Here is a 26,867-nt window from a genome sequence, read left to right on the forward strand (position 1 = left end):
CATTTTACTGTCACACGGATTCCTTTGTACCCTATCAATCTTTCTTGTCAGTAAGAATGTGTAACAGGTAAGTCCCAACATAAAATTACGTGCTCATAAAATGTTAAGTGTAATAATAACTATTAGACAAATTTTGCCTTTATGTGTAGATCTTTTTTTTAGGATGCATTTATGAGCAGAATCTAGCACAATATTGTTTCTAATGAAGCAGTTCTTTGCATCTTCATGAACACCTGGGATAAGGATTTTGAACTCAGCGACGTGCAAAATGAATGGGAGTTGGACATCCAAATTTCTCAGGCAGTAGTGAAAACCTCAGATGCAGTGTTTACTCAGATGGCTTACCAGTTGTGTTGGAAAATGCCTTGTTGATAAGTGTGGTTTTTTTTTTTTTTAATTACTGTTTCAGACATTTACAGCCTGGTGCAATTCCCACCTCAGGAAAGCAGGCACACAGATTGAGAACATTGAGGAGGACTTCAGAAACGGCCTCAAACTGATGCTCCTCTTGGAAGTTATCTCAGGTTGGCTAAAATAAAGTTTGCTATATATTTACAGCATGCTAACTGAAACAATCTTAAAAGAACAGAACGTGTTAACAATTCAAAACAGTGAACACAAACTCTAAGTAGGCTAAAAAGTGAGAGATGAAGCACACTGTAAAACAAAAGGGAGGGGAAAAAAAAGCTCTGCTTTTTCCTTATCTCCAAAATCTTCTGTTTTATGCTTGTGTTCCAGGATATCACAGTGTATCAGGGTATCACTGACATCACAGTGTTGTTGGACAAACCACAAACATTAAGGACCTGGTCTTAGCCCCTAACAATTAAAAACCTTTACACTTAGGTTACAAATTCATTTTATTCCACTTTTAGTATAAAAGTTTTGCTTTGCTTTTAATGACTTTATTGGATGGACCAATGCTTCCAAAAGTGAGTGCTTAAAGTAAAGCTAGATCAATATTTAATCACAAGTAAAAGGTCTCATTTTTCAGAAGGGTGGAACATCCAAGAACTCCTTTTGATTAAGTGATGTAAACTCACTATGGCACCCATTTTATGTGGGCAGAGGGGCAGTCCCCAAGGTACACTCAGAATGCCCCTGAATGGGAGGGGAATAGCTCAAGTTACAGAGACACAATAAAGTTGAAAAGGGGAAGAAGATTTTTAAGACATCTCTATGGAAAATACAGTTTACATTTTTGCTGGAGATTTCAGTGGGGAAAGAAGATCTTCAAATGATCACTCTTCATGGAATAGAGTCATATTGTGAGAAATTACTCTTCTTTGCGATCATTTGAAAAGATAAGTTCATTCAAAACACATCAGCTTATGCTCTGAAAATAGCTGCTCTGCTGTACTGGATGAGGTTGTTAAAAGCCATTGTTCTCGGTCAGATGAGGAAGGATGCTATGGCTAATCTCCTGGGTAGAGTCCAGCCTCTCTTTAGTGTCTGGCAGGTAAGGGTGATGAGCTCTGAGACCATCCTGCCGTCTTAATATTCAGCTACATAACACAGACAGTAGCAACGAACCAGAAGTTGAGTAGCAGGAAGTACTCACGTATCTTCCAGATGTTTAGGGCAAACATAAAAATTTTACTCTGGCTTTACAGCTATATCAGAAAGATGTAAACCAGATGTTTCAAAATTTGAATTTTCTCTTCAGGGTTTTGTTCAAAGCCATTTGACATTCTTTCAGAAAAATACCTGTTAAAATAGCCGCTAACTTTTAGACAATGTTAAGGGCACATTTGCTCTTGAGTTTTAATCACTTGGATGTCTGTAGCCATGTGTATGTAACAATAAATGCATTACATTTGTTATTCTTCAGGGGAAAGGCTACCGAAACCAGACAGAGGGAAGATGCGCTTCCATAAAATCGCTAATGTCAACAAAGCTCTGGATTATATCGCCAGCAAAGGAGTGAAACTTGTGTCCATTGGTGCAGAAGGTATGTGACAGAGCTTGACAATGCACCTTACTGAGATCCTAGGCATTCACATTGCAAAGAAGTTTGACAGAGACCCTTGGCCAAATGGCGTGGGCTGTTCTCTGTATATGGGTGCCTCAAAAATCCCTTAATATTGATTGCTGACCTATATCTGTGAAAGGACGAGAAGTGGAAATTTGTGGACACCTGGAGAGGGATAGGGGTATAAATGGGCTCTATGGTTTCTCTCCAGGGTTAAATTGAATTGTCTCTGTTTCAGTGGGTATTCAGATAATGATTTCTTCTTTCAGCGCACTACATTTTTCGTATACATTATTAAAAATAAGGAACTCCTTTAGAAATCAGGTTGGATTCTAGGGTGATTTATGCAATCTGGGATCTCCTTTTATCTTTCAGAGATATTATTCAGACAAGACAAATGCTGACATCACTACCAGGTGGCTGGGACCTACTCCCATTTTATTATGAGCTTGACTGTGGATGGCAGCTGTGTTTCTAAAATTCAGATGTAGAGTTAAGGGAGTGATCAAAAGAAATTATAGTAGCTGGGGAGAGACTGAACATATGAAGACAGTGGGAGGGGCTGTTATTTACTAAAGTTATTACTTTGTTATTGTTCTGTTGTTCAGGTAGTTAAATACAAACATGCAGTTGGCTAGCTAAATGCTGATAGATGTAAACTCTGAGCAAAAGAAGTCAGGCTCTCACTGCAAGTGAACCTGTGCCTCCTATGAGATTCAATTAATTGTTTAAAAAGGAAAAAGGTCTGTCTAAGACTAGCTGCTCCATGGAGATACTTGCATAACGCTTTGCATAACCATTACCGTACAAAGGAGTGATGTGGCTATCACGATATCCAACTACTTTTGATTCCATGGCCTCAGTGATGTGCTGTCCATTCTGGTGGCAGCCTCTGACATGGCCTTAGAGCCGAACTCTGGCTGTAACCTCAGTATCACAGTGAGAAGCACTAACTATATTCTAGTCATATTGCTGGGCCTTTTTAGATTGATTTATGAGCCTTCTCTTCCTGTTTTCTGATTTCTCCAGGCTTATATATGTCCTTGTTCTGGCTTCCAAACCTTGATCTTAGGGAGCTTACTGTAATTGTGGCTGGAGTGGGAAGATTCATTAGGTGGGACAGGAGCATCTGTAGAATTAATGGAGAGATCTATCAGCATACATTGATTCCACAACGGTTTCACCTAGCCTGCTTGGTTCCTCAAGTATTGTTCACTGAATGTGTTCAGTTTCTAGATCTAGAACTCCAAAATCCCAAGAAATGAGTATTCTCTGGGCAGAGCATTTGCTTGAACTCACCCTTTATTAATTTGAGACTGAACTTGGTGGGCCATCTGAATCCAAATCCATACCATCTGTCTTTAGGCACATAACAGAGACCTTTTCTGGGGAATATATCATCAGTGGGGAGAAACGGGCAATTCCCAAAGGGACTTCAGATCTCAGAAGAGCTCTGCTGCATTTCAGAGGTGCCTGACTCCCTCCATCAGTTGTACAGGCAGTCAGGGGCAGCTGGGCCCTTTGCTGAATTAAATGAAATGGGACGGAAAAATATGCCACTACCTTAAACCTCTGCAGTTCAGGTAATTCTGAGAGCAACATGGCATTGAATGGACAGCAGAGGGTACTGAAGAGACAACTTGTGAGTGGGAATGAAAATGAAGAATACAGAAGCCTGTTTGATAGCCGGTGCAGAAATACTGAGTACAGAGTGTGGAGCAAATGAATGGTAGTTTCTGTCATGTCATGCTGGGACTCTGAGGCTTCCTGATGGAAAACAGGGGTGTAGCAAAAGGAGAATCGTGTGGGACAGAGGGGTCGTTCTCTCTGATCACGGTTTGCACAACGTACTAGTGTTTCCACACCTAGGTTCTTCAAGCAAGGCTGGAGTATTTAATCCAAGATACATCAGCTCGTATCTGCTCCTGAAAGGAGCAGGCCAGCCCTCTGCACTCCCACCTCCCTCCTTTTGCCCTGCTTATTGCTGCTGATTACTGCCAGGGTGCTCGGACTAGTGAGCAGCGCTTCAGCCCTTTCTAGATCACCTGAAGGCAAAGTATCTGGGATAGCTCAGATCAGCCACTGTAACCATTTAAACTAATCCTGCTGTTCTCCTTGGCAGCGACTGGCATGAGTTTATGTGCTCTGTGATAATAGGTAATTCCCTCTGGGAGGGAGGCAGGAACAAGAGGCAGTGACCTCTTCCAGCTTCTCAGCCAGCTGCTGCAAGGTGACGTCTGTCCGTGCACTCAGTAGTTCTTCCTGCGTGTAACAGCAGGCCATAGTTAGGAAGCCTGGAGATTAAGGTGGTGTTCTTGGCTGTGCTGCAGGCTTTTATAGCCTGTTTCTGGAATTCTCAATCTCTAAAATAGAGGGATTAGAAGTAAAAATTCATTCGTTAGTGTTTAAAAAAAACCCCAACGTTTTAAATTCTTGGATGGAAGCACAGGGGAAAAATCCACTGCTACTGGCATAGCTTAGATGCAGAGAGGAACCTGTCATTGTAAGACATTGCACTATGTCAAGTATGGCCACTAACGCACATTAGATAAAGTCCACGTGGGCAGGAGCCGATAGATTCGTGTGCCTTCCACTCCTACTCTCAACAGGCTGAACACAAAGCCAGCTCTGGCCCAGACGTGCTTAGTGCCCTGTTAAGTTTACCACATCCCCTCTACTAAATTTGTTATTTAAGGCACAGTGCCGTGCTGATGCAGCAATATGGCATCACATCTGACTGGGTATAATTTCATAGTGTGGGACCTCTGGCACCAGTATGTGTTTAAAGAGTCCCTGTGCCCCCTTGTCCTGCATATTTGCTCCCACACTTCACAGCCCTACCCTATCACTTGGGCTGACAACTGTTTCTGTAGCTATGCTGGAGACTGGATCAGCAATGTGATCTGGGTTTAAAACACACTTCACCTCTTTTTTTTTTCTTTTCTTTTTTCTTTTGTTGCATTTTTCAGCGTTGTTGACTGGGCAGTAGTCATAGCGTGAAGATGGAACGAATGCCAGCAAGGAGACAGAGCAGAGGCTCCTTAACCTTGTAGTGTTATCAAAGTCCTTAACCCCTTAACTCACTGCCCCTATGTGTGAGCACGGGCCATATGGGCATGTCTGCACCCATCTGTTTTGGCATTCTCCGAGTTACATGGATGCTTGGAATACTTCTTAATTTCCAAAGCATGAAAGTTTTGTATCTAAAGCTGCTGAGGATCAGGTTTTATTATCTGACATGCTGAGTGGTGAAGAGCGTGTAGGCCCAGAGGGACCAACTGGCATTTAAAATGGGACCTCAAGACAAAGATTAAACTGTGATTCCTGTGGGACATCAGTACAAAGTTCAATTTAGTATTTTTAAGGGGCTGCGGATATTCTTTAAAGCTGTCATTACTGTTCTGTGGCTGACTTCTTTGGGCTGTCTGTGGAGTGGAAAGAGAGAGGTGATCACCTTTAGCCGTGATGCTGGGCAGAAGCCCAATTTAGCCACTCTGATATGTCTTGTGGAAGAGTCTCTCCATTGGTGATGAAATGAGAGTAGACAGTCAAGAAACTAAAGCAAAAGCTGTGAAAGTAGTCCTTACGAGCCATTCACAGTCCAGGAGGTAGAAGTTTTCCCTTGAGTTTTAAAAAAGTGCAATAACTCCATTTGCAAGGTAATTGCATCCTGAAAGAACTGAACTGAGGTACAGAGAGCCACAGGAGACAAGTACCCTGTTAATAGGAAACACTTCTGTGTTGCTTTTCTAGGGAGTGGGAGAAATATTAAGGACCAAATTATCTGTGATTCTGCTACAAGAATAATAATAATAAAAAAACAAAAGCCAAAGCAGAATAAAAAGAACAAAACTAAAACCTTTGAGACCTTGCCACACTGCTTTGCTGAGCTTTCTCCCTAGGCAGTTTTTATTGTTTCCCCTTCCCTTTTCCTTCTCTCCTTTCCTGTCCTTATAGATCAGCAAGACCTTTTTCCTCAGAAAGCTGTTGCTTTGCGTATATGTGAGGTGTGGGAACTATATTCCTCCTAGAGCAAACAGGCAATGTGAAGAAAATAATGAAGTCTTCTCTTGACCTGTAGAGGAAAAAGATAGGACTGGATCAGTATTTTTTTCATCACTAATACTTTTCAAAATTTAGCAATTTTGTTTTCCTTCCGCTTAGATATTTTTCCTTGTCTTTTATACATGTCTTTTTTGTGTTTTATGCTAGCAGTAGATAATGAGAAACCAAAGCTGGCAAATTGCTTGAAAATACTCCTGAGGCACAACATAGAAAATTCCCTCTCTTGCTCTTTCATTCTGTCTGTGTGTTCACACGGATATGTACATCAAAACAACGATGTAGTGATTATGCAAATCCATGAATTTATTGCCTGACAATCAGCAATGCCTCCTGAGTATTTAAATTAGTTTATTTTTACATTTGAAGAAATTCTTCTTTACTGTATATACATATCAGACACCTGATCAAAATACAATGAAACATTTGACTTAGGAGGGAGGAGAGAAAAGTAGCGACATGCCCTAAGTCCCATTTGGTCTTTTTTGGTGGAAAGCATTTAGTTTTGAGATTTGAAGATACTTGAGGTCTTTCAGGGCCAATAAGATAGTAATAATGGATGGAAGGCAGGCAAAGTGAGGTAAGAATTCTGGAAAATTAGTGTAGAACCCAAATGGGAAAGTGGAAAAATAGCCATTCATATACAAACTTGGATTATCTCACTAGCAAAGTAAGGATAGACTAGTGATGGGTGACATATCTCCTACCACATTTGTTAATTCCATAGGTTCAAATGACAGCTTGTGTCACATAACTACTGCAATTGAACATGTATCTCAAGTCTCGGAGCTAGCAGCTGCTTTGTTCTGTAAAAGTTGCCCCTGGATCCAGGCAACTTCTAAGCAGCAGAGTGACTGGGTTTTCTGCTGGCACCTCTGTTGGCATTTGACGTTAAATTGAGAAAATTGCTCCTGCTGCCAGTTCCTCCTGCTCCCTCCCCAGGACACCAGTGGGCCCCCAGGCAGCCACAGCTGCTCCACTTTTTGAGGAAGGCTGGAGGTGACTTTTCAAGTTGGGGAGAGCAGCTGGTGCCTTCCCCGCTCCGCTGCTTCGTTGGGGTGAGGTGGCTGGAAAGGCAGTCTGCCGCTCCCCTCTCTCATTGTCCCACCTCTTCCCCTTCTGGTGTGGGACCCTCCTTATAGTCTCACTACGTTCCTCTGAGTCTCTCGCCGTACTTTTCAGAGTGATTGAACGTTATCACCACACTTAAGTGGTCTGGCAGTACATTTTTTTTGGTGTTGAGAGTGGTATCGCTGTTCATATTGAAATGTAGGAGCATCGGATTCTGACTTGGCTTCTGGAAGGGACTCCCATGTACGTGGGAGAAGGGTTGGAGAAAGCACCTTCCTAGCGCCCTGTGTTGTAGGTAGACTTGAGCAGTCTTGAAACAAATTTAAACCCCAGAGGTTAAAAAAATCCCATTTTATATCGAAGATACATAAATGTGCATAGGCATCAGAGCTGTAAGACATGACAACATTCTGAACTGCTTGGCAGGAAACTATGTAGCTTAGACTCAGGAGGTGCTGTGTCTCATGAGCTGTTCTTCATACCTAGTCTGCACTGGCACTATAGGTAAAGTTCTCAAAAACATCTCAATAGTATAGGGGAATTTCTGAGTACGATTTTATTAAAAAATAGTACTGCTAATGTCCTGTAGTTTCTTAAAATTTGGGGTAAGACCGTATTTTTTTCAGTTCCTTTTTATTTGAAAACAGTCAGGCTGATATTGTTCAAACTTTAAATAAGTATTTCCCCTCAGGCTGTCTCTAAAAAAGCCAGCCTAAAAGGTGAAGATTTGAGACAGTTAAACCTACCTGGAGAGAAGCCTTTTAGCATGGAAAAGCTGAAGTGACCTTAACCTCAGTAATCTTCAGACCTACTGCCAGGGTGGCACAACCTTTTTGTTGAAAAATGAACGCCAATGAACTCTGTAGATAAAGAATTATGGTAGAAATATAACAAATTTATTAGATACAATGTATTATTTATAGAAATACATGATTAAAATAAGAGAAAATGGAAAACACATTCTAAACACTACTACCATCTCTTTTTTCACCTTAGAAATTGTTGACGGCAATGTGAAAATGACCCTGGGTATGATCTGGACTATCATCCTTCGCTTTGCTATTCAGGATATTTCAGTGGAAGGTAATAGTAATGCAACTATGTTAAATAATTAGGAAAATTGTTTAAAGACATTTTTATATGAATGGTGCACAAGCGAGATGAGTGTTTTAAAAATGAACTATTTTTTCACAGAAAATGATACTGCAAGTTCCCTATCTGGTGACAAAATCGATTTCTGGAGGGAAGAAGTAATTACTTTCCTGACAGAGACCTTGAGTCAGCTTTCTAAATGCAGAAGTTCTGGGCATCTCTCTCAGTTATAAAAATAAAAACATTGCCTGTGTTTCTGAGCCTCAGTGGCCTGAAACCGTGCAGTAGCCTGTATGGTGGTCCTATTTCCCACATTCTTTTTCAGTCCTGTCCATTTCCACATTGTTTGCAAATATTATCTGATTATATCCATCTTCTTTCTATCACTTTGTTCCCCCCCCCGCCCCGCTTCAGAATTTTTTTTTGTAACTTTCACTCGGTAACTGGCTCCAAGAAGTATGTTGTAGTTACAATACTCTTTAAATCAAGTCTACGCTGTGAAAAATCTAGAATTATAGAATAGAATCATAGAATCCTTATGGTTGGAAGAGACCTCAATCATCAAGTCCAACCGTCAAATTCTAGAAACTAATCTCAATTTTCAATAAAAGTAGCATCAATTCAAGCTCTGTATGGTGTCCTGGCCATAATTTGTGGGACATTAAATGTGGACCTAATGGTCTCTTTGATATTTTTTGTCCTTTACTTAGGCATTCAGATGCCCACAGCGTTCAGATAATGAAGGTATTTTTTCAGCACTTATACATCCCTGTAAGCAAATGGACTGAGACTACAAGCATATTTCATGTAGGCACCAATGCAGTCTTTTATGTCTGGTTCTATTATATTTGTTTTGGGTATTTTTCTCCAAATATACATTCTGCTGTCCAACCAATATAATTTCTTAAACTTCTAATATCCCAGAATTACTGTGCAGGCTGGGACTCTAGTCTGAGTTGTTCCAGTTGAGCTGACCTCTGTGTCCTGATGGAGCCCCGTTAGTCCATTTGTGTATCTTTTAGGATTAAATATTGACTTATGGCAACCAGTTTTAGGTGACTGACCACACTTAAGATGACAAGAAATTAATTACTTGAGCACTTTTTACATTTTTCCTTTTTTAACTCCCTGATGTTTTTTACAGAGACCTCTGCCAAAGAAGGGCTGCTGCTGTGGTGTCAAAGAAAAACTGCTCCTTACAGAAATGTGAACATTCAGAACTTCCATCTTAGGTAAAATTCCATTATTTTAAGGGGTAGAAGCAGTCTAAAATATTTCAGGTCAAATTTTTCCCACAATTGTGTAGGTATATATTTGACAGGAGAATTTCACTCTTCACTGTTAACTAGACTTTTTTCAAATTCTTATGCTCTGTCTTCAGAGTTTTATTTTGGTTAGCCTTTGGCATTATTTACCACGGCTTCCACAGTTACTATTTAAAAGAAAATATCCCTACCACACACAGAATAACCATATTACATTATTAGAGGTCCTTGGTAGATGGGAATATGAGTACTGCAGCATAGTGACTTGGCAAATGACTGCTTTCAAATGAGAGCCACTGTAGGTATAGACTGTTCTTGGCAGAAATACCCATCTGTTGAGCGTGCAAATATCTCATCAGGATGAATCAGTCTTTATTATTTTGTAACGTAACTATAAATAAGGAGCCAAAAATGTGCTCAGTACCCAACAGCAGCACTTTAAACACGTTTGTTTTCAGAATCAGGATCATTACCTAAGTTGGGAAATTTAGTGAAGCTCCAGCCTTGTGGTTCTGTGTTTTCAGTAAGGACTAGAAAGGGAATTCCAGGCCATATGCAGGCTGCCTGGTTTTAGGGATTCACTGGGCTAGTTCCTGTAGCTCTGCCGGTGACCCACCTCATTAAACTACATGACTTGCCATTTGTACCGTTGAACCATGCGATCTTGCCTTCCCTGAAACCCCTATAGTACCACAAGAGCTCTACATCACAGTGTTTTGGTGTCTTGAATTAATTCTTCATGTGCAGCACCTAAAGCACATGTAGTGATAGATAGGGTTCACACATGCATCCACAGATAAAAAGAATTTGTTTGCTTTACAGTCCCTGTATTGCCTTCAAGAGATCTGAAATGTGTTACGTGTTATTTTCCTTGAATATGTAGAGTTATATTTCAGTAGAGCTTTATATGGATGCAGGGTATACTGTAAGTTACAGTATCAGAATCTTAGTCTGTATACATACATACGCCAGTCTGATGGTATGGGGAAAACATCTTGAATGGAAGTACCTTGATTAATGTTTGGGTTGACTGGCTCTTACAGAACTACTTTACAATGGACCATCCAGACCGTTTTAGTCTATACCTTTTGGGAAAAAGCTTTTTCTTAGTTTGGTGCTCATTTTGATTCCATTTTAGCTTCTGGGTGGTTTTATATTATTCAATGAGTGTATATTCTGCTTAATTGTATTACATGTTTATTGGAGGTGGTTCTGTTATTTGCGGGATCTACTCAGACGTCTCAGTGACAGGGATTCTAACAGTCTTAATGTGTTCAGTATCACACCATTACTGCACAGGACCCACAGTCCCAGTGATTGCCTAAAGTTTTTACATAAAGTATCTTTCAGAATAATTGCTTTTGGCTGAATGGAACCTCTTACCTTTGTGAACAGATGTTATTTGTAGCTCCGTTCATTGCCTATTCTTGCCTCGAAAGGTAGTGGGCCTGAAGTCACACGGAAGTGTAAGAGCTCAGATTGAAGCTGTCATATGTGTGAAGTGTTTTAAATAAACTAAACTGATTTATCACTTCTTACTTCTATGAGAACAACATGATTGTGCCATTAAAATTGACTGAAATAACTGACACAGAAAAAGCCAATTGCTTCAGGAAATTCAACTAATTGCAGGTTGTCTCCCCCCTTTTTTTTTTCTTTTTCCCCACAAACATGCTGTAAGTGTAATTAGAGATTATGCACTTTCATTGATGAATGTGTACTCCGAGCTATCCTGGAACACTGCACAAATTAAGCAATTGAAATCAGGGACTGTTGCACATAGTGTACACTGCTTAGAAAGTATTATGGAGTTCTTTAAGTGTGTATGGACTGTAGGGTAAGATATGTACTACAGCAAAAAGAGTTCAGTAACAGAAAAGCTCAGAGGGACGAGAGTTGACAGAACACGAGTGTCAGGATTTGACAGGAGAACTCCTGCTTGATTTTAAGCCTTGAGCAAGGATCAAACTGTAAAATGCCATGACTTTATTAACTAATTTTTTTCCATTCTATTTTTTGTTGTAAAGCTGGAAAGATGGCCTTGGATTATGTGCACTTATCCACAGACACCGACCTGATCTTATTGACTACTCCAAGCTAAATAAGGTCCTCAGTCTGGATGGTACAGCATGCTGTCCTGCAGTGATTTGGCTCACTTCTGGTTTGCTTAGCATGTTTTCTAAAAGGCAAGCTGAGGAGCGCATACTAATTGTGACTGGCTTTCTAAGCTCCCTGCAAAAAAAACAGGGACATGGAGGAAAGGACCTCATGACCATCCTGTGTCCTTCTTTCCTTCCCATTACAATGATTTCAGCATTTAATTGCAAATAATCTGGTCCTCAGCTGCCAAGCAGTTGATGAAGTCTTTTACATTGCCCAGTATGGGTGTTAAATCAAATACATTGGAATTCTCCATTCACCACCAATAGTATTGTATAGTCCCTCCTATTTTGTGTCTAGTGTAAATGACTGTAGGTTGCAGAGCAGTAAACAATGAGATGATGATTAATCCTAATATTCCTTAGAACAAACACTACCCTTGGTAATCAATAAGTTACTAGTCTTACATAGAAAATACTCACCAATTCTTAGATTATACTTCTACCTATACTTCCAGAAAAGCAGGAAAAAAACTAGTATGCTAACTTCCTTAGGTTGTACCTCACGGGGTTTACAAAACTATTTTATTACAGTGTGCTACTCATGGCAAAATGCATGTTTTCGAAAAGATACCAGCCACTTTGAGTGGGAGGAATGAAGAGCAAGTAATAATGTCAGAATTTCTGGGTACCGTTACTGAACAATAAAACCTAGAAAGAAAGTGGAATGTTGTCGTTTCACGTTAGCTCTCAATACATACGTACCATTTTCTGTTCTCTGGAATGAATCCATCTTGAGGTCTGATGTAAACACCAGTAAAACAGTAAACGTAATCATGGTTTTAATTTGTTGAGTGCAACTTTTAGTTGATGAGACTGGTAAATCATAGACTATATTTCCATTCCATGCCCTTCCATTACAAATTGATTTTACTGATGGAATCAACAGTTACCAGAAAGACTTTGATAGGGGAAAAGATGAATGAATGAAGCGAAATTATTTGAAAACTTAGTCTGCTTTATATATATGTTAAATTTATGCTGGGTTAAATTTATTCCCAAGGTGTGCAGTGATGAAAATTAAGTGAACTTGTTCCTAAACATGTAAGATTTTCATTTAGGCAGTTGTTAAGACAACTGCAGATCTGATCTGGAGGGCAAAACATGAGCCATCAACACCAGCTTGTTCTCTAATTCTATATACAACCTTTCCTATGGATAAACAGATTCATGGAACGACTAAGCTACCTGTCTCTGTGTACATGTGCTTAAGCATGGCACAGACAGAAGGTAATTTGATTTTGTGCTTTGAAAAATGGTACCCAGTACTAAAGAACGTTACAGTATAACCATCCTATATATGAGTGCTGAGAAAAGGGAACAGAACACAAGCAGATCTGCTTCAGCATTACTATTTCCCTCTTAGAGGCTTCCAAAAGAAGAACAGGTCAGGTTTCAAACTGAGGCTGAGCTGTGGCACGTAAAGCACATGCAGAAAAATCCTAAAATAGATCTTGCTTTTCTGATCTGGCTGTGTTTGATTGACTGCTCATTTTGGTTACATTAACAGCTGTCTTGGTGTCTTGTTTCTTGGTTTCTTATCTCCTGCATGCTGTCCTTTCCTTTTCTCACCAATGTGTTTTGTGTGAACTCGTAGCTGGAAAGATGGCCTTGCTTTCAACGCCCTTATCCATAGACACAGGCCTGAGCTTCTTGACTATGACAAGTTAGATGAGGTATTTCTTTAGCTGTAGCAGAGATTTTTAGTTACAGTGGCTTGTAGTTTTGTTTAGAAGGATGGGTGATGGAGATCTCCAGTTCTTCAGAAGTTGCTATGATTTTTAAACAAATCCTTTAGCAGTGGAGCACTATTTACTCACAAACTTAGTACCAAGCACGCAAATAGGAGATGCTCATCACTTATCCATAAGCAAAGTGTTTTAGCCTAGTCAATAGGTCTCACTTAGATTTAGTGTATTTTCATCCAATTTAATTTCAATGAGAGTTTTTTTAATACACATTTAGTAAATGTTGCATTACACTTGCTGTCTTGTGTAATAGGAAAAATAAGTTCTTGGGTTTTAAATACTGTCCACATTTAAGTTTCTCTTAATGTCAATGATGCACAAAACTGCTAAATGATTATAGAGGGAGAAGATATGATTAGAGACTTTGTAATCTATTATACCCAAATTGTTAGGTTTTAAAATATAAACTGTTCTTCATAACACATTACATTACATTGAACATGCAGCTTTTAAAGGAAAGGCTATCTAGTATGATATGTTTGTAGAAGGACATGTCATGGGCATTACTACTTATGATACCTGGCATATGTATGTGCATGAGGAACAGACTTCTGTGAAACTTAAATAATTGTTGTGATTCCGTAGTAAGTAGTCTTACTAAGTTCATTTCAAAGTAACAAAAGAAGCATGCTTGAGACTAAACCTCGTTATAGGAAGTGTTTGTATTCAAATGGAGACCCTGGAAATCCCCTGCAGAAAACCTGTTAACATTTGTTCAGTGCCCTCCAGCATCTCTACCTTTGCTCTTCTCTGTCCTATTTTCCCAACCTCTCTCTGTAGACATTGGCATTGTTCAGAGTGGCTACCATCATTTAGCAGTTTGTGAATACATGAAAATAATAATAATACCATTAATGGCATGAACTGCCATTTCACATAAGGTGTTTTCTCTCCAAGCTAGTATAGGAAGGCTGCCTTAAGAGCAGCCCTAAACTGACACGCTCTTCTGTTGTCAGCAGGAGCTATCTGTAGTGTAAGACATGAAATGTGTGCTGCTTATCTGAACTGTGCTCACTGCTTCCTTTCTCTGTCCTTCAAAAATCAAAATCTCAAAAACAGAGGATGTTCTTGAATTTCCACAGCTCTCAAATTCAGTTTATAGAGGCGTTACAGATTTGTCGGTCCATGCCAAAACTGGGAAGTTTTGCTCCTTCTGGAGAACTGTTCTTCTGTCTGTGCTTGCTGCTTCTCACGTGTGCAACCTGACCAACAGAGAACTCAGTAGAATTCATATCACTGTAACGTAACGTATAGTAGGTATAAAACATGCAGGACTAACTTTGTGATGAATGGCCTAGTATAACCTGCTGGACCAGTCGCCTTGACTATATATTACTGTTGTACTTGGTTCAGAATTAGCTCAGAATTGTGAGTGTACACTACATACATTACCTATGTCCCCCTCCAGAATATATTTGCAGCAGAGTCCTAGTGGTACAAAATAGCTTATTAATGTTTTCTTTTGAAAGTATAGCAGTAGATAGAGCAAAAGTTCATATACCTAGACTCTGCTTTTTGAAGAACAATAGTTGTGACTCCAGTTTGCAGTTTGGAAAACCAGAATAAGTTTTAGTGTACCTACTGTGGTCTTACTTCAAGGAAAAACTTCTATGTTTGACTCCTTGTATATTCTTCTTTAATGCAGGATGACCCCATAGGAAATATCAACCTTGCCATGGAAATTGCTGAAAAGCATTTGGATATCCCTAAGATGTTGGATGCAGAAGGTGAGAGTTATATCTTACTGAAGTTTGTGTTAGTCACAAGCAGGAGACAGTAAAAGTTTTTTGTTTTGTACCTAGCAAATTTTCAACATTGCTTCCACATGAATCATAATGGAACAACCTGCTTTGTTTTCAAACAATGCTTTCCTTCTTGTTCCCCATGTATTGGATAATTTCACTCACTTTTTGCTTCATTCCTTATTGCTTGTTATTGTTTGTATTTATTATAGTACTTTGGACCCTAACCTCAGCACATAGCCCCACTGTGATAATTGAGGTAAAATGCAGGATCAAAAGATAATCCTTGCCTTTAAGAAATTAAAATCTAAGTCTAATAAAGGGAAATACAACCGTTAGCAGCTTAAAGCATATCCACTTTTTAAAATGTTTAAGTGAGAGGGCCAGAAATAGAAATGGAAGTAGAGAACTTTCTAAATACACTAACAGCGTGCCTCCTATGAAAGACAGCTAGGTTGAGGGAAGCATTTTTTCAGTTTATTTTAATTGTAAACCTTTTGCAGTGATAGTTTTAACAAATAGTTTCATATTTGGTTTCTCCAATAATCCATAGAGTTTGTTGACAAATAACAAGGTAATATTTATTAAAGTTTCCTGAATTTCTTTGAGATAACCAAACTTCTGCGCTCCAGGCAAAAAACGGTGGAAAAATACTGGAATTTGCCTACACTAGTTCAAAGCAATCTTCTCCAAATATGCAGACTCTGCTCTGGTGGCTTCTCAGTAGAGCAGTGATAACACAGGAATTATCCAGAGCACTCAAACTGACGGTGTCTGCTCCTCTTGAAGTCTTTGGTAGGAAAGTTAGGCCAATACAGGATGATCTGGAAAATCCAGGTTGTAACCTCTTCATTGAAGAGGTTTCTTGGTTTTACCTTCATGCTTCAAAACTAATAGTTTTCATCTTTTGAATTACAGTTCCTCTGTCAAGCACCACTTAATTTTTTTATGCTGAAATAATGTGCAAGGAATAAACAGAAGTGCTACCTCCTTACCATTGAACAGCTCCTATTGTCATTCTCCCTTCCTCATTTTTTTTCTCTTCATGTACAGTGTAAGAAATTTTTTTTTCCCCCCTCACCAGATTTTCTGCACATTCTAGCCCTTATCTTACTCTTCTCCTTCTTGGCAGGGGAGGGAGAAATGAAATAATGCTTCTTCTAATATCCTCTAAGTATTCACCATCACTTTCTACTCTCTTTACTTCCACTGTGTTCTCAGTGGAAATTTTGCAAAATTTTGTTCACAACTATGTGAAGTAGATGAAAACTCAGGAAATACTTTGGTCCTGAACTTAGAAATCTCACTGTTAATATTAGAAATTGTCATCTCATTCCTGGGTCTTTTCACACCAATATCTTCCCACTCCTTACACTGGCAGGAATCCTTGCAGTTTGCACAAGCATCATTCATCACTCAGCCATAATTGGTGTAAAACCACCTTTTTCTGCCTTTCTCCATTAAGTATTGAAAAGATCCATTTTACCAATGTTCCCATACCTTGATTGCACCCTCTCTATACTTTTACTTTTTCCTGTGGTAATAGGGACAAAGCTATCAGCCAGCCAAATCAAACTCTCCTGTGATTTATGCTTTTAACTAAGAAGACAGACTGGCACAGGGATTGCCAAACTGTTACTATCCAAGCTTTTCTTAGCACAAAGTGTATTTCTGGACTGCAGGAGTTCCACAGGTTTCCGATATATGTCCATACCCTGTCAGTCACGGGGACCCTGTGCTAATACACATTGTATGCACTCCTATTTTGTGACTGTCAGAGGCTGTGTTTAACTCTGCAATAATTCTAGTGATTTAGATGAAGTTGCTTTGGAGCGGCAGTGAAGCTGAACCCAGTAGATCTGCCAGCCATGCCATCTGCTTGGAAGTTTCCACAAACCAGAAGGTAGCAATACCCTTCTGTACAGTCTCAGCCTTCAGATGTTCTGCCATTTCAGGGAGAGTTGTATCTTTTCCATACTGATTCCTAAAGCTCGGGTAGCTTTGCACTGATATCAGTAGACAGATGCAACCTGAATAATGGTGTATTTATTTTGAATCCTTACAGCACGGAGGTGGCATCATCGGCATAATCTGATGGAAGTACCTTGTGAGAATTTCTGAGCAGTTAACCCTCTTCTCTCTACACAGATGTAGTAAACACTGCCAGACCTGATGAAAGAGCCATTATGACTTATGTTTCCTGTTACTACCATGCATTTGCTGGTGCTCAGAAGGTGAGATTGTAGAAGACGGATCAGATCTCATCCTTCACCTTCTGTCTTGTTTCTTTCAGCAATTTTTCCTCTTCTGATCTTTTCCTCACTAGTTACTAGGACAGCATCGTAGAGCTGAGCTCATTTCTTGTTGCCTGGTTTTCTCTGTGAGCCACTTCGTCCGTAGAGCCAGTAGTAGTCTAGCCATTTGTTCCATAGAAACAAACCTTCCTGTCTCATCTTTCTGTATATTTACTAATAATATCCAGTAGGTTTTTGACAGCTGGTTACTGAATGGGATAGAGGACATTATTCTCTTTAATTGAACTTGTGTGCGTTCATTTGAAGCACCTCTAAAAATGCAAGATAAAAATAAGCTCACAGTGAAAAAACAATGTCAATAGCAGCATGCCATCTTTTTTCTCCCTGCTGGATATTATTCCTGCTACAGATGTCAAAACCTTCGTAACAGATGCTCAGAAAATAAACCCTTCTCTTATGCTTTCAGGATTGTTTTTAAAATGTTAAATGCTTAATGGTAAGTACAAACAGCAACATAAAACCTTGCTACTATGCAAAATAGACACAGAAACATGCACAGACATCTCAGAAGAGCTCTGGAATCATGTCCTAATGAAAAGAAAGGTTTAAAAAGTAAGACAGTTCAGAGTTGGACATACTTCAGGTATTAGTAATATAAAGAATACTGATATATAATGATGAGGTTATAACTAATCCACATGCAATTTCCAGAGAACGTCTTCCCAGATCAAAATGTAGTCTGTCTTTCCTATGTCTTAGTCAAAAACCTCGGACATTCTAAGTCGCCAGACATATGCGCGCCGGTTCTTAAGCAGATAGTCCTGGTAAAATTAAGGTCACTCCCCTTGTTACAATACTGCAGGGTGAAGCTTATTGAAACAATTCCACCTCTTTGTAAGACCTTATGTTGAATTTCTAGTGCATGTTTTTATTCTGGCAGCACCCATCAATCTAACACTAAATTTATTACAGCTTTGTAGATTTTCTAGAATACAGAGCTATGGACAAGAAAACAATCAGAATGACACTCTGTTGTGCTTTTATTTATTCATCCTGTTTTCTCCTCCTCGATTCTTTTTTTTTGTTTTGTTTTAATTTCTCCCCCCCCTCTTGTAGATATTGTGAACACTCCCAAACCCGATGAGAGAGCTATCATGACATATGTGTCCTGCTTCTATCATGCTTTTGCTGGAGCAGAGCAGGTATTAATCAACTGTCCCTTCAGGTTGCTGTGTTTTTGATTGGTTGTTTCACATTTCCACTAGTTTATTAAAAAAAAACTAATTTAGTACTTTGTGGGTTTAATTAACAACTGCAAGTATTACTTGAGCACTAATACTTGTTTTTAACCAACACTTGGACCTGTTTTAGTTAAATGTTGTGTAGCAAGTTGAACTTCTTTAATTCCAATGGACGTTCCTGTTTCTCATTTTCGGTCTTTATTTGGTGATTATAAAGACTATTTCAGAAAAACTGTATTTGAAGGTACTGTGAAATGGAGTTGTTGTTTGTTGCTACGTCAACACCTTATGTGTTTGCTGCATAAAAGAATGTTTGACTTTTGGAGATTGAGACTATTCTAGACTTACTGATGCTGAGTAGTAATTTAGGACTAGATTTTCAAAGATGCCTAAAGATGCAGAAAGACACAGAAGACATCCAACACAGTATTTGTGCCTGGTTCCCACTGAAGCCAACAAAATTATTTGTGGATCAAAGTACTAGTAGAAAAGGCAAGAACATCAGTCATACAGGATGGGATTCTCACTTACAAATGTGGCATTTCCCCCTGTTCTGCTACATGCATTTCTAGCCTACAAACGGACATAACCCAACTTATGTGGAAAAATAGTAGTTGGTATTTTTCCTTTGTCCTCAGGATTTAATTTCCCATCCTGCCTGGTAGGCCCCCTGCACCTTATCACAGCACAGCTCTGCTGTGGCACCCTCTTGCTTCTGGGTATGAAGGTTTTGCTATTCATGCAAAAGAGGGATTCCAAATACTCTGTATCACAGGAATCTACGCAGATATTTACTTGATTAGATACACTCCAGACTCACATTTGTGTGAAAGTACAGATCTGTGATGTCAAACTGCTAACGTAAATGTTAAATATGGCAGAGCTACACAGTGCCTTCACAAATAAATTTGGCAGGAGGCATGAAAAGTTTTGCTCTCAGTGGTTGAGCTGCATATATCCTCAAGGGTATGTGTACATATGATGTGCAGATATAGAGTGGTCTGGGACTCCTGAATCACATGCGGTTTCTTTCCAGTGTGGCTAACAAATCTAATAATTTTTTGTTGTGATTAAAAAAAAAACAAAACCTAATAGGATAACTCTAAGAATGGCCTAAGTCATCTTTGAAAATAAAAGATTTATTAGACAACTATAATGCAGTGTGAAATTCCCCCTTGTATAATAAGGCTTCATTGTACAACAAGGTGACTTCTGTGCTGATCTGTGCCTTATTCAGGCCATTGGAATCTGTGACTACAGGAGGAGGGTAAATTTATATCTAAGTAACCTAGGAGCACAAATCAACAACTATAAAACAATGTGATTTTTATTTGCAGCAGCCACATCCTCTCTCTTTCTCCAAGCCTGTACCTTTCTCAGAATGTGTTTATGAATATGTCCTGTTTATTTGCTGTGTTTTACAGGCTGAGACTGCAGCTAACCGGATCTGTAAGGTGCTTGCTGTGAATCAGGAAAATGAGAGGTTGATGGAAGAGTATGAGCGACTAGCAAGTGAGGTAAAGACAGCTCTATCTGTACTGTGGTGATTACGTTCATGAAAGATGAAAGATTCCTGCACACTCTGCAAGGCAGCAAAGTGAAGACACTATGAGGGTAAATCTCACACTGGTAGGGTACAAAGCTCAGTCACCCAAGATGTCAAGAGTTGGCGATTCCTTTGCCACAGGCTTCCTCTGTGACCTCCAGCAAGTCATTCAGTCTCATTAATGTGCCAAAAATGGTGTTTTGAGAACTGTCATCGGTCTGCCCCAAGACCAAGCTTGCTGTCTCTGTAATCTCCAAAGACAGCCATCCTTGACCACACGTGGAACATACAAGATCCTGTCACTCCAAGCAAGCCCCTTGGCTTTGTGTACTGCAAAGCACACCTGGACAGGGACTGTCAGGGGGTTCACAATGCACCTCTGAACACAGGCAGCAAATGAATGAAGGAGGGGACACTTTGTGCCCCTCCTGTCCTTTCTTGGTAAATGGCAAATTTGTTGAGTCAGGACTACAGATGTGTAGCGCACAAGTGAGAGCTCCTTTGTCTTTAACGTATAACCTGCAAAAACATACTGAGATCATAGACACAAAGACAGTAGTGCTACATTGGCACTGATGAAATTCTGAGTGAAGATTTTTATTAACGTATAACCTGCAAAAACATACTGAGATAGACACAAAGACAGTAGTGCTACATTGGCACTGATGAAATTCTGAGTGAAGATTTTTACATGACCTGAGTTACTTGGCTGGTGTCTGTCCTGATCTCATAACTATGACTACTTGGGACATCAAGACCAATACTTTCGAAAGTGGCAAGTGTTTTGGGTAACTCAGGTTCTGAGTGATTAGCTAGAGACATGTTACATGTGTGTTCATCTTTCTGAAAATCAGGGTATTTCTAGAAATGCGTAGAATATCTGGGCAAATTAGTTAAAAGCACGTTGTTCAGCTTTGAAGATCTAGTGCTTACTTGCCATTAAGGCACTGATGCCAACTCAAGTCAATCATATTAAAATGGAGCAAACTTGATTAGGATTTGTGCATTCAATATGGTCTGGTTTTGGTGGCTTTTCCATTGCCTTTATTTCAATTGCTTGTGTTGGTTTGACAGCTTTTAGAATGGATTCGCCGGACAATTCCTTGGCTGGAAAACAGAACACCAGAAAAAACAATGCAGGCTATGCAGAAGAAATTGGAGGATTTCCGGGACTACCGCCGCAAACACAAACCTCCCAAAGTCCAAGAGAAATGTCAACTGGAGATCAATTTCAACACCCTGCAGACAAAACTAAGAATCAGCAATCGGCCAGCTTTCATGCCATCAGAGGGAAAAATGGTTTCAGTAAGTAAAGGAGGCATCAATATTCCGTTCTCCTTTTTTTCAACACTCTCACAAAAATTTCAACGTGAAGGATTGAAATGGCATTTTATGTCATCCTCAGAAAGTTCAGTTTGTTGCACTTTATCAATATCAAACCACTCTTTTTACACATTCCCTTTCATTCTAGAATCTTGCTTTCTTTTAAGCATGCTCCTGCCTCTTTGAAGGCTTTCCCCAAGAGCAAATTATCTTGAGATATGAGACGATACAGAGCTTCCTTTGGGAGCGTTATCAATACTTCTCTACCAGTGAGGCCGAATATTGTTTATTTAAGCAAAACTCACCGTGGTTTCACTGATGTTTTAGTCATCAGACTTAACAGAAACAGACATTGCTCAATGTATGTTTCTGCTTTTTTCTGCTTTTTAAAATTTGTTTTTTCTTATGTCTGTGAGGATAAGAATAGTCAGCACCAAGAATTCTCATCTGCTGATAATTATTGTGAGTTGACTGTGGGTCAAAACATTTCCCGTGGAATGTAGCAAGCATGTTTCTCTACTCTGTTCTATCATTGTGTTTTGGTTTCTCGGATTTGATAAACAGACAATTGCACTGTCTGAAAAGGGCCACTGTCCCCTCCCCATATGCAGAAAATAAGGGCCCTGTTACTTCAGTCTCCTAATCATGCCTTTGAGTTCCCGAGGAAGCACACAAGACTTTGTGCACCACAGAAAGGGAAATGAATTTGTATTCCAGATAAAATAACGCACCAAATCCTCTTGATACTAATTAGTTTGCTATTGTCAACTTCCGAGAGCAAAGCACCTTTATTTTGATAACAGATGGGTATGTCATAAAAGAACACGCACATTGCAAAATGGGAGGTAAAAGCAATATATCGTGAAGACACTGAACGTGTAGCTGTGCTTGGAAGCCATTTGTATAGGGGTTCCTTTCATGAACCCACATGAATAGGGCGCACAATTAGGAACAGATGTCTGGACTACAAGACTTCTTGAGCTGCCTGACAACGTTTTTTATGATTCTGAGATTTTACAAAATCTGGACATAAAACTGTCTCTTTTTGGAGCAAAATTGTGAATGAATCCGAAATCTGCAGACTTGGATAAAAAGAGATTATAGTTTCATCCCCTCTCTGCCATGTATTCTCTTCACAGGATATTGCCGGCGCTTGGCAGAGACTTGAACAAGCTGAGAAAGGCTATGAAGAGTGGCTGCTGAATGAAATACGAAGACTGGAAAGACTTGAACACTTGGCTGAGAAATTTAGGCAGAAGGCTTCCACTCATGAACAGTGGGCATATGGTGAGCGGGGATGGCTTTGAACGTTTTTAATGTTTTAGTGTTTAAAGTTAAACTGTCAGTGCTGAATATTTGCCAGCCAGAAACTCACTCGTAAGTAGTTTGGACAGTTTCAGAAACCTAAAACAATAACGGATAAAACTGCAGGTTTTGTTGACTGTAGTCATGAACCTAACTTGTAGGCGTGTGGCTAATGAAATGTAACTGTAAAAATCGTACTTTTGAGGTAGTGAGTCAAACTTAATGGGAATGTTCAGCATTTGAATTACTGCTAATGGATTCCTATGTATTTGTAGACCATCAATCCAACCAGGAACGCAGTGACACCACTGGTTAAGTGTGAAATTATTAACAGAGTTATTCTGAGTCGATTATTGTTTTGTCATCATTGAATAGTTCACATAAACTACATGATAATGGACTCATTTCTGCTTTGCTCCATACTCTGGATTACACCCCATTTACAGTTCTGGTTTTTTAATGATAACCTAACTTTACATGTAGTTGTAACAGCTCTAGGACCATACACTGGCAGACAGTTTTGTTGGGGACCGTTAAACATAGATCAGCTCTATCATCCTATTGTTTGCCCTAACAAGAGTCTTCCTCCTTCTGCCACGCTTCTGGCCTTTTCCAGCTAGAATCTTTTCACACTGTGAAAGTAAAGCAGAGTCCATCCCGTAACGCAGTTGCTGGAAGCATACAGGGCTGTAAATGGCTGCCAAGCAGATACTAGAAGGGAAACTACAGTGTTTATCAGCTCTGAGAGCCTCTTTTCTGAGCATAAACTACTCACGGTGACATGTTATGGCTGTTGTGCAGGGAAAACTTCACCTGAGCTGGTATATAGCCAGTGAAACGATAGTCACTTCTGGCTCTAGAATTCACAGTGCTGTGTAGTGCCATGTGGTGCACTGCACTTGGAGGGGCTCTCTGTACGGATTCAGTTGTCCGACACAGGAGCTACTGAGGAGTCATAGTTCAGTTTCTGATTTCCTCTTTGCTTCTCTAGCCTTTGTAAATAGGTTGGCGTTTTCCACTTAAAATTCAGTGTTTGATACAAAAGGCAGCCACACATCTCAATTTATTTTTTTTTTCTTGTTAAGTGCTGAAATGAATAATGAATTTGAAGGCAGAACATGAAAAAGAATAACAGGTCATTAGTAAGAGTGAAGCTGAGCGTAGCAGTGTGATTTCTGGTTTCATAAGTCTGCTTTACAAAAGACTTATCACAATAGTTTACAGCCCCAGTTTTTGCCAATATATCATTTTAGGCCAGTTTCTCAAGCAATGTAATACTCGCTATTTTAGGCCAGTATAAACAGCCTATGCAAAAATCAGGGATTGTTGAGAGATCCTTAAAAATACATATTTCTAATTAACACTTGTGCTGACAATTTGCCACTGATGGGGGACTGGTGGGGGTGGGACTTCATCTCATACCTGTGATTTTTCACCATGCCTGAGTTTAAAAAGCTGACTAAATTTGCAATTGTTCTAACCGATAAGTTAGTAAAAAATGACCAATATTTTAATTTCCTCTTTCAGGCAAAGAGCAGATCTTACTTCAGAAGGATTATGAATCTGCTTCTCTGACAGAAGTCCGCGCCATGTTAAGGAAACATGAAGCTTTTGAGAGCGATTTGGCTGCTCACCAGGACAGGGTGGAACAGATCGCTGCCATTGCCCAGGAGCTGAAGTATGTTCCATTTAAAGGCTTGCAGCTGCTGACATTTAACTTTGTGATAAACTCTTTCCAATGAATTTGATAGTGTCATAGGTACCAACGTAAGAATTCCAGAGATAGCTTCATAAGTATATTATCTGAGCTGGTCACTGAGACCTTTCCCTCATCTCCCCCTTACCCCCAACCAAATATAGATATTCAACTGACCAAAATTATTTGAAAACAAACATTTTAAAATTAACTTAACAGTAATCTTTTAGCATTAGCTCTACTGATGAGTCCATTGTGTGTTGATGGGAATCCTGGAGGTGTTTATTTGTTGGTTCGTATGGTCTGCTGAGAGGTACTGGCTGTGAGTTTAACTTAGAAAATAATTTCACTTACACAAATTACAGATCAAGTATCTTCACTTTAAAATAAAGTATTTTCCCACAAGTATATTGGTCCTTTCAAAAGGCTTCACATCCCTAAATTATCTCCACAATAGTGGGTAATGCACTGACTTTTCTGAAGATTTAATTGTCTCTAGTATACTTATTTTCACAATCTCTTCATCTTATATTTGGAAGTGCCATTGTCTCCATTTTACAGAAAGGGCAGCGGAGCATATGGAAACTAAATAACTTGCTCAGAGTCATACAAGCAATCAAGTGCCCAAGCTTTCCTACATGAGAGCAGGAGTTTTCAGCCACAGTTCCATCAACTTAGCCACAGGACCGACACTTGCTCGCTCGGCATACTATGCCCAGAGGAAACACAACCAAAGCCGAGAACAATTCTGCAACACGTTTAGGCTACGTCTGTATTGCTGACATCGGCTACGTGGGTCAGGGCTGTGAAAAATCAAGGCACCTGACTGACAGACACCCTTACGGCAGCAGAAGTCCTGGGTGTTGATGTAGTTACTCTGGCTAAACTCTGACTTTATCGGTGGAGTGGACTTTATTGCTTTTGTTTGTGGAAGGTTGTTCATTCACCTGTGTGAAGCACAGTTTTGTCAGCAAAGCTCTGCCCACGCTGACAGGACTGTAGTGTTACACGCTGATGTCCCTGTTCTGGTAAAGTCGTCTTGGTGTGTACCCAGGCTAGGCACATTTCTTTTTATAATCTTATGCAGCTAATTGCAGTGGTTTTGTACTGTAAATCAGTGGCGCTACTCCTGATCTTAGCAATTTGGCACATACTTAAATTCATTGCTCACCCGCGGTATAAATCTGTCAAGCCAACAGGAACAAATGTGCAGTAGTGGTCGAAACAAGAGCCAAGATCAAAATTCTCAGATTCCTGCCCTTGGCTTCAGCTTGCCAAGTTTCAGTTTCTCACCTTCTTGAACAGGCAAAACAGTTACTACTCCAAAATCAAGCGTTAAAAACATGCCCTCTTTTCACTTTGTGAAGGACCATGACTCATAAACAGCTCCACACTCATTAACAATTTAAAAATCAGAGAGTTGTCTAAAAATGTTGTTCATACCTCATAGCAGCAGCACTTACAGTAACTGTACAATTCACATGGATTTAGAAGAAAAATCCTATTTTTCAAGATTATTTAAAGGAGGAAAAATAAAGCACAGTGGGCAGAGTAAATACTGGTTTTTAGTTAGTGTGCAAGAGTCTGAGAAACACGAGAATGGAGATTTCACTGTGTATATGAGCTTATGGAAACCTCCTGGCACGCCTTGATCTCTCTTGTGGAGTTATTTGTTCCTCTTTACACTAAAGACGTTTTCTGAAACACCTAATCATTGTTAATTCAGCTTCAGCTTGACAAGTGATGAGAAACTTTGGGAATGTAGTATACGTAGCCCAGCATCTGCTTACCAGCGTTTAGAACCCTGTGTCCTTTACCTCTGGTGAGGCCAGCGAACACGGTATCCTGTCTATTTTTGGATCGTCTCTTCTCAGTTGTTTCAGTAATTTGCTGTGTGAAGTTAAATGAGTTATTTCTGGCCTGGGCTGCAAAGGTGTTGAAAACCCATGGCTTTTAGAGATGCTCTGCTTTGACTTCTCTGCTTCTCTATACAATGGGGTTCCTGGTGCCCGATTTTTCACTGAGAGTCAGCAGCTCGGTTAGGCTTAATGGCCTTGGAGACCACGGAGTGAAAGGCCGTAAAGGTCAAGTTTTATTATTAGCTGCAAGCAAATGAGCAACTTCTATTGTAACATTGAGTTTAATTATTTGTACATAATTCCTCACACAATGAAATTATGGAGAAAAATGCTAATTTCTTTCTCCATTGGTATTTTTAAAGAAGGATTGACTAATGTCTGAATGCTACGAAATGTGCATTGGCACCTGATGCAAAGCTCATCGAAGTCAGTGTAGGTATTTTTTTATTATTTTTTTTTGTTTGTTTTTGGTCACTGGATCAGGACCTTCCAGAAACCATCATCGTCTGTGTCTAAATTCCAAGTCAGTAC

The 26,867-nt window shown here is 39.6% G+C and overlaps 1 protein-coding gene across 2 annotated transcripts in view; it reads left to right on the forward strand.

The window, feature by feature from the left end:
• Positions 1-413: 413 nt before the first annotated feature.
• ACTN2 (actinin, alpha 2) overlaps positions 414-26,867 on the forward strand; it is a 44,328-nt gene continuing 17,874 nt past the window's right edge. The window contains exons 1-11 of one of the 2 annotated variants that reach the window (XM_009705193.1): positions 414-524; positions 1,832-1,951; positions 8,102-8,188; positions 9,342-9,429; positions 11,490-11,568; positions 15,015-15,096; positions 18,483-18,568; positions 20,032-20,124; positions 21,228-21,458; positions 22,616-22,763; positions 24,309-24,459. In XM_009705193.1, the coding sequence (XP_009703495.1) occupies positions 500-524; positions 1,832-1,951; positions 8,102-8,188; positions 9,342-9,429; positions 11,490-11,568; positions 15,015-15,096; positions 18,483-18,568; positions 20,032-20,124; positions 21,228-21,458; positions 22,616-22,763; positions 24,309-24,459 (1,190 nt within the window). In that variant the 5' untranslated portion in view covers positions 414-499. Of the gene's footprint in view, positions 525-1,831; positions 1,952-8,101; positions 8,189-9,341; positions 9,430-11,489; positions 11,569-15,014; positions 15,097-17,259; positions 17,346-18,482; positions 18,569-20,031; positions 20,125-21,227; positions 21,459-22,615; positions 22,764-24,308; positions 24,460-26,867 lie in introns of both variants that reach the window. The other variant, XM_009705194.1, reaches the window with a different exon arrangement.

The sequence above is a fragment of the Cariama cristata genome, unplaced genomic scaffold, assembly GCF_000690535.1.
Source record: "Cariama cristata isolate BGI_N322 unplaced genomic scaffold, ASM69053v1 scaffold14938, whole genome shotgun sequence".
NCBI classification, from domain to species: domain Eukaryota; kingdom Metazoa; phylum Chordata; class Aves; order Cariamiformes; family Cariamidae; genus Cariama; species Cariama cristata.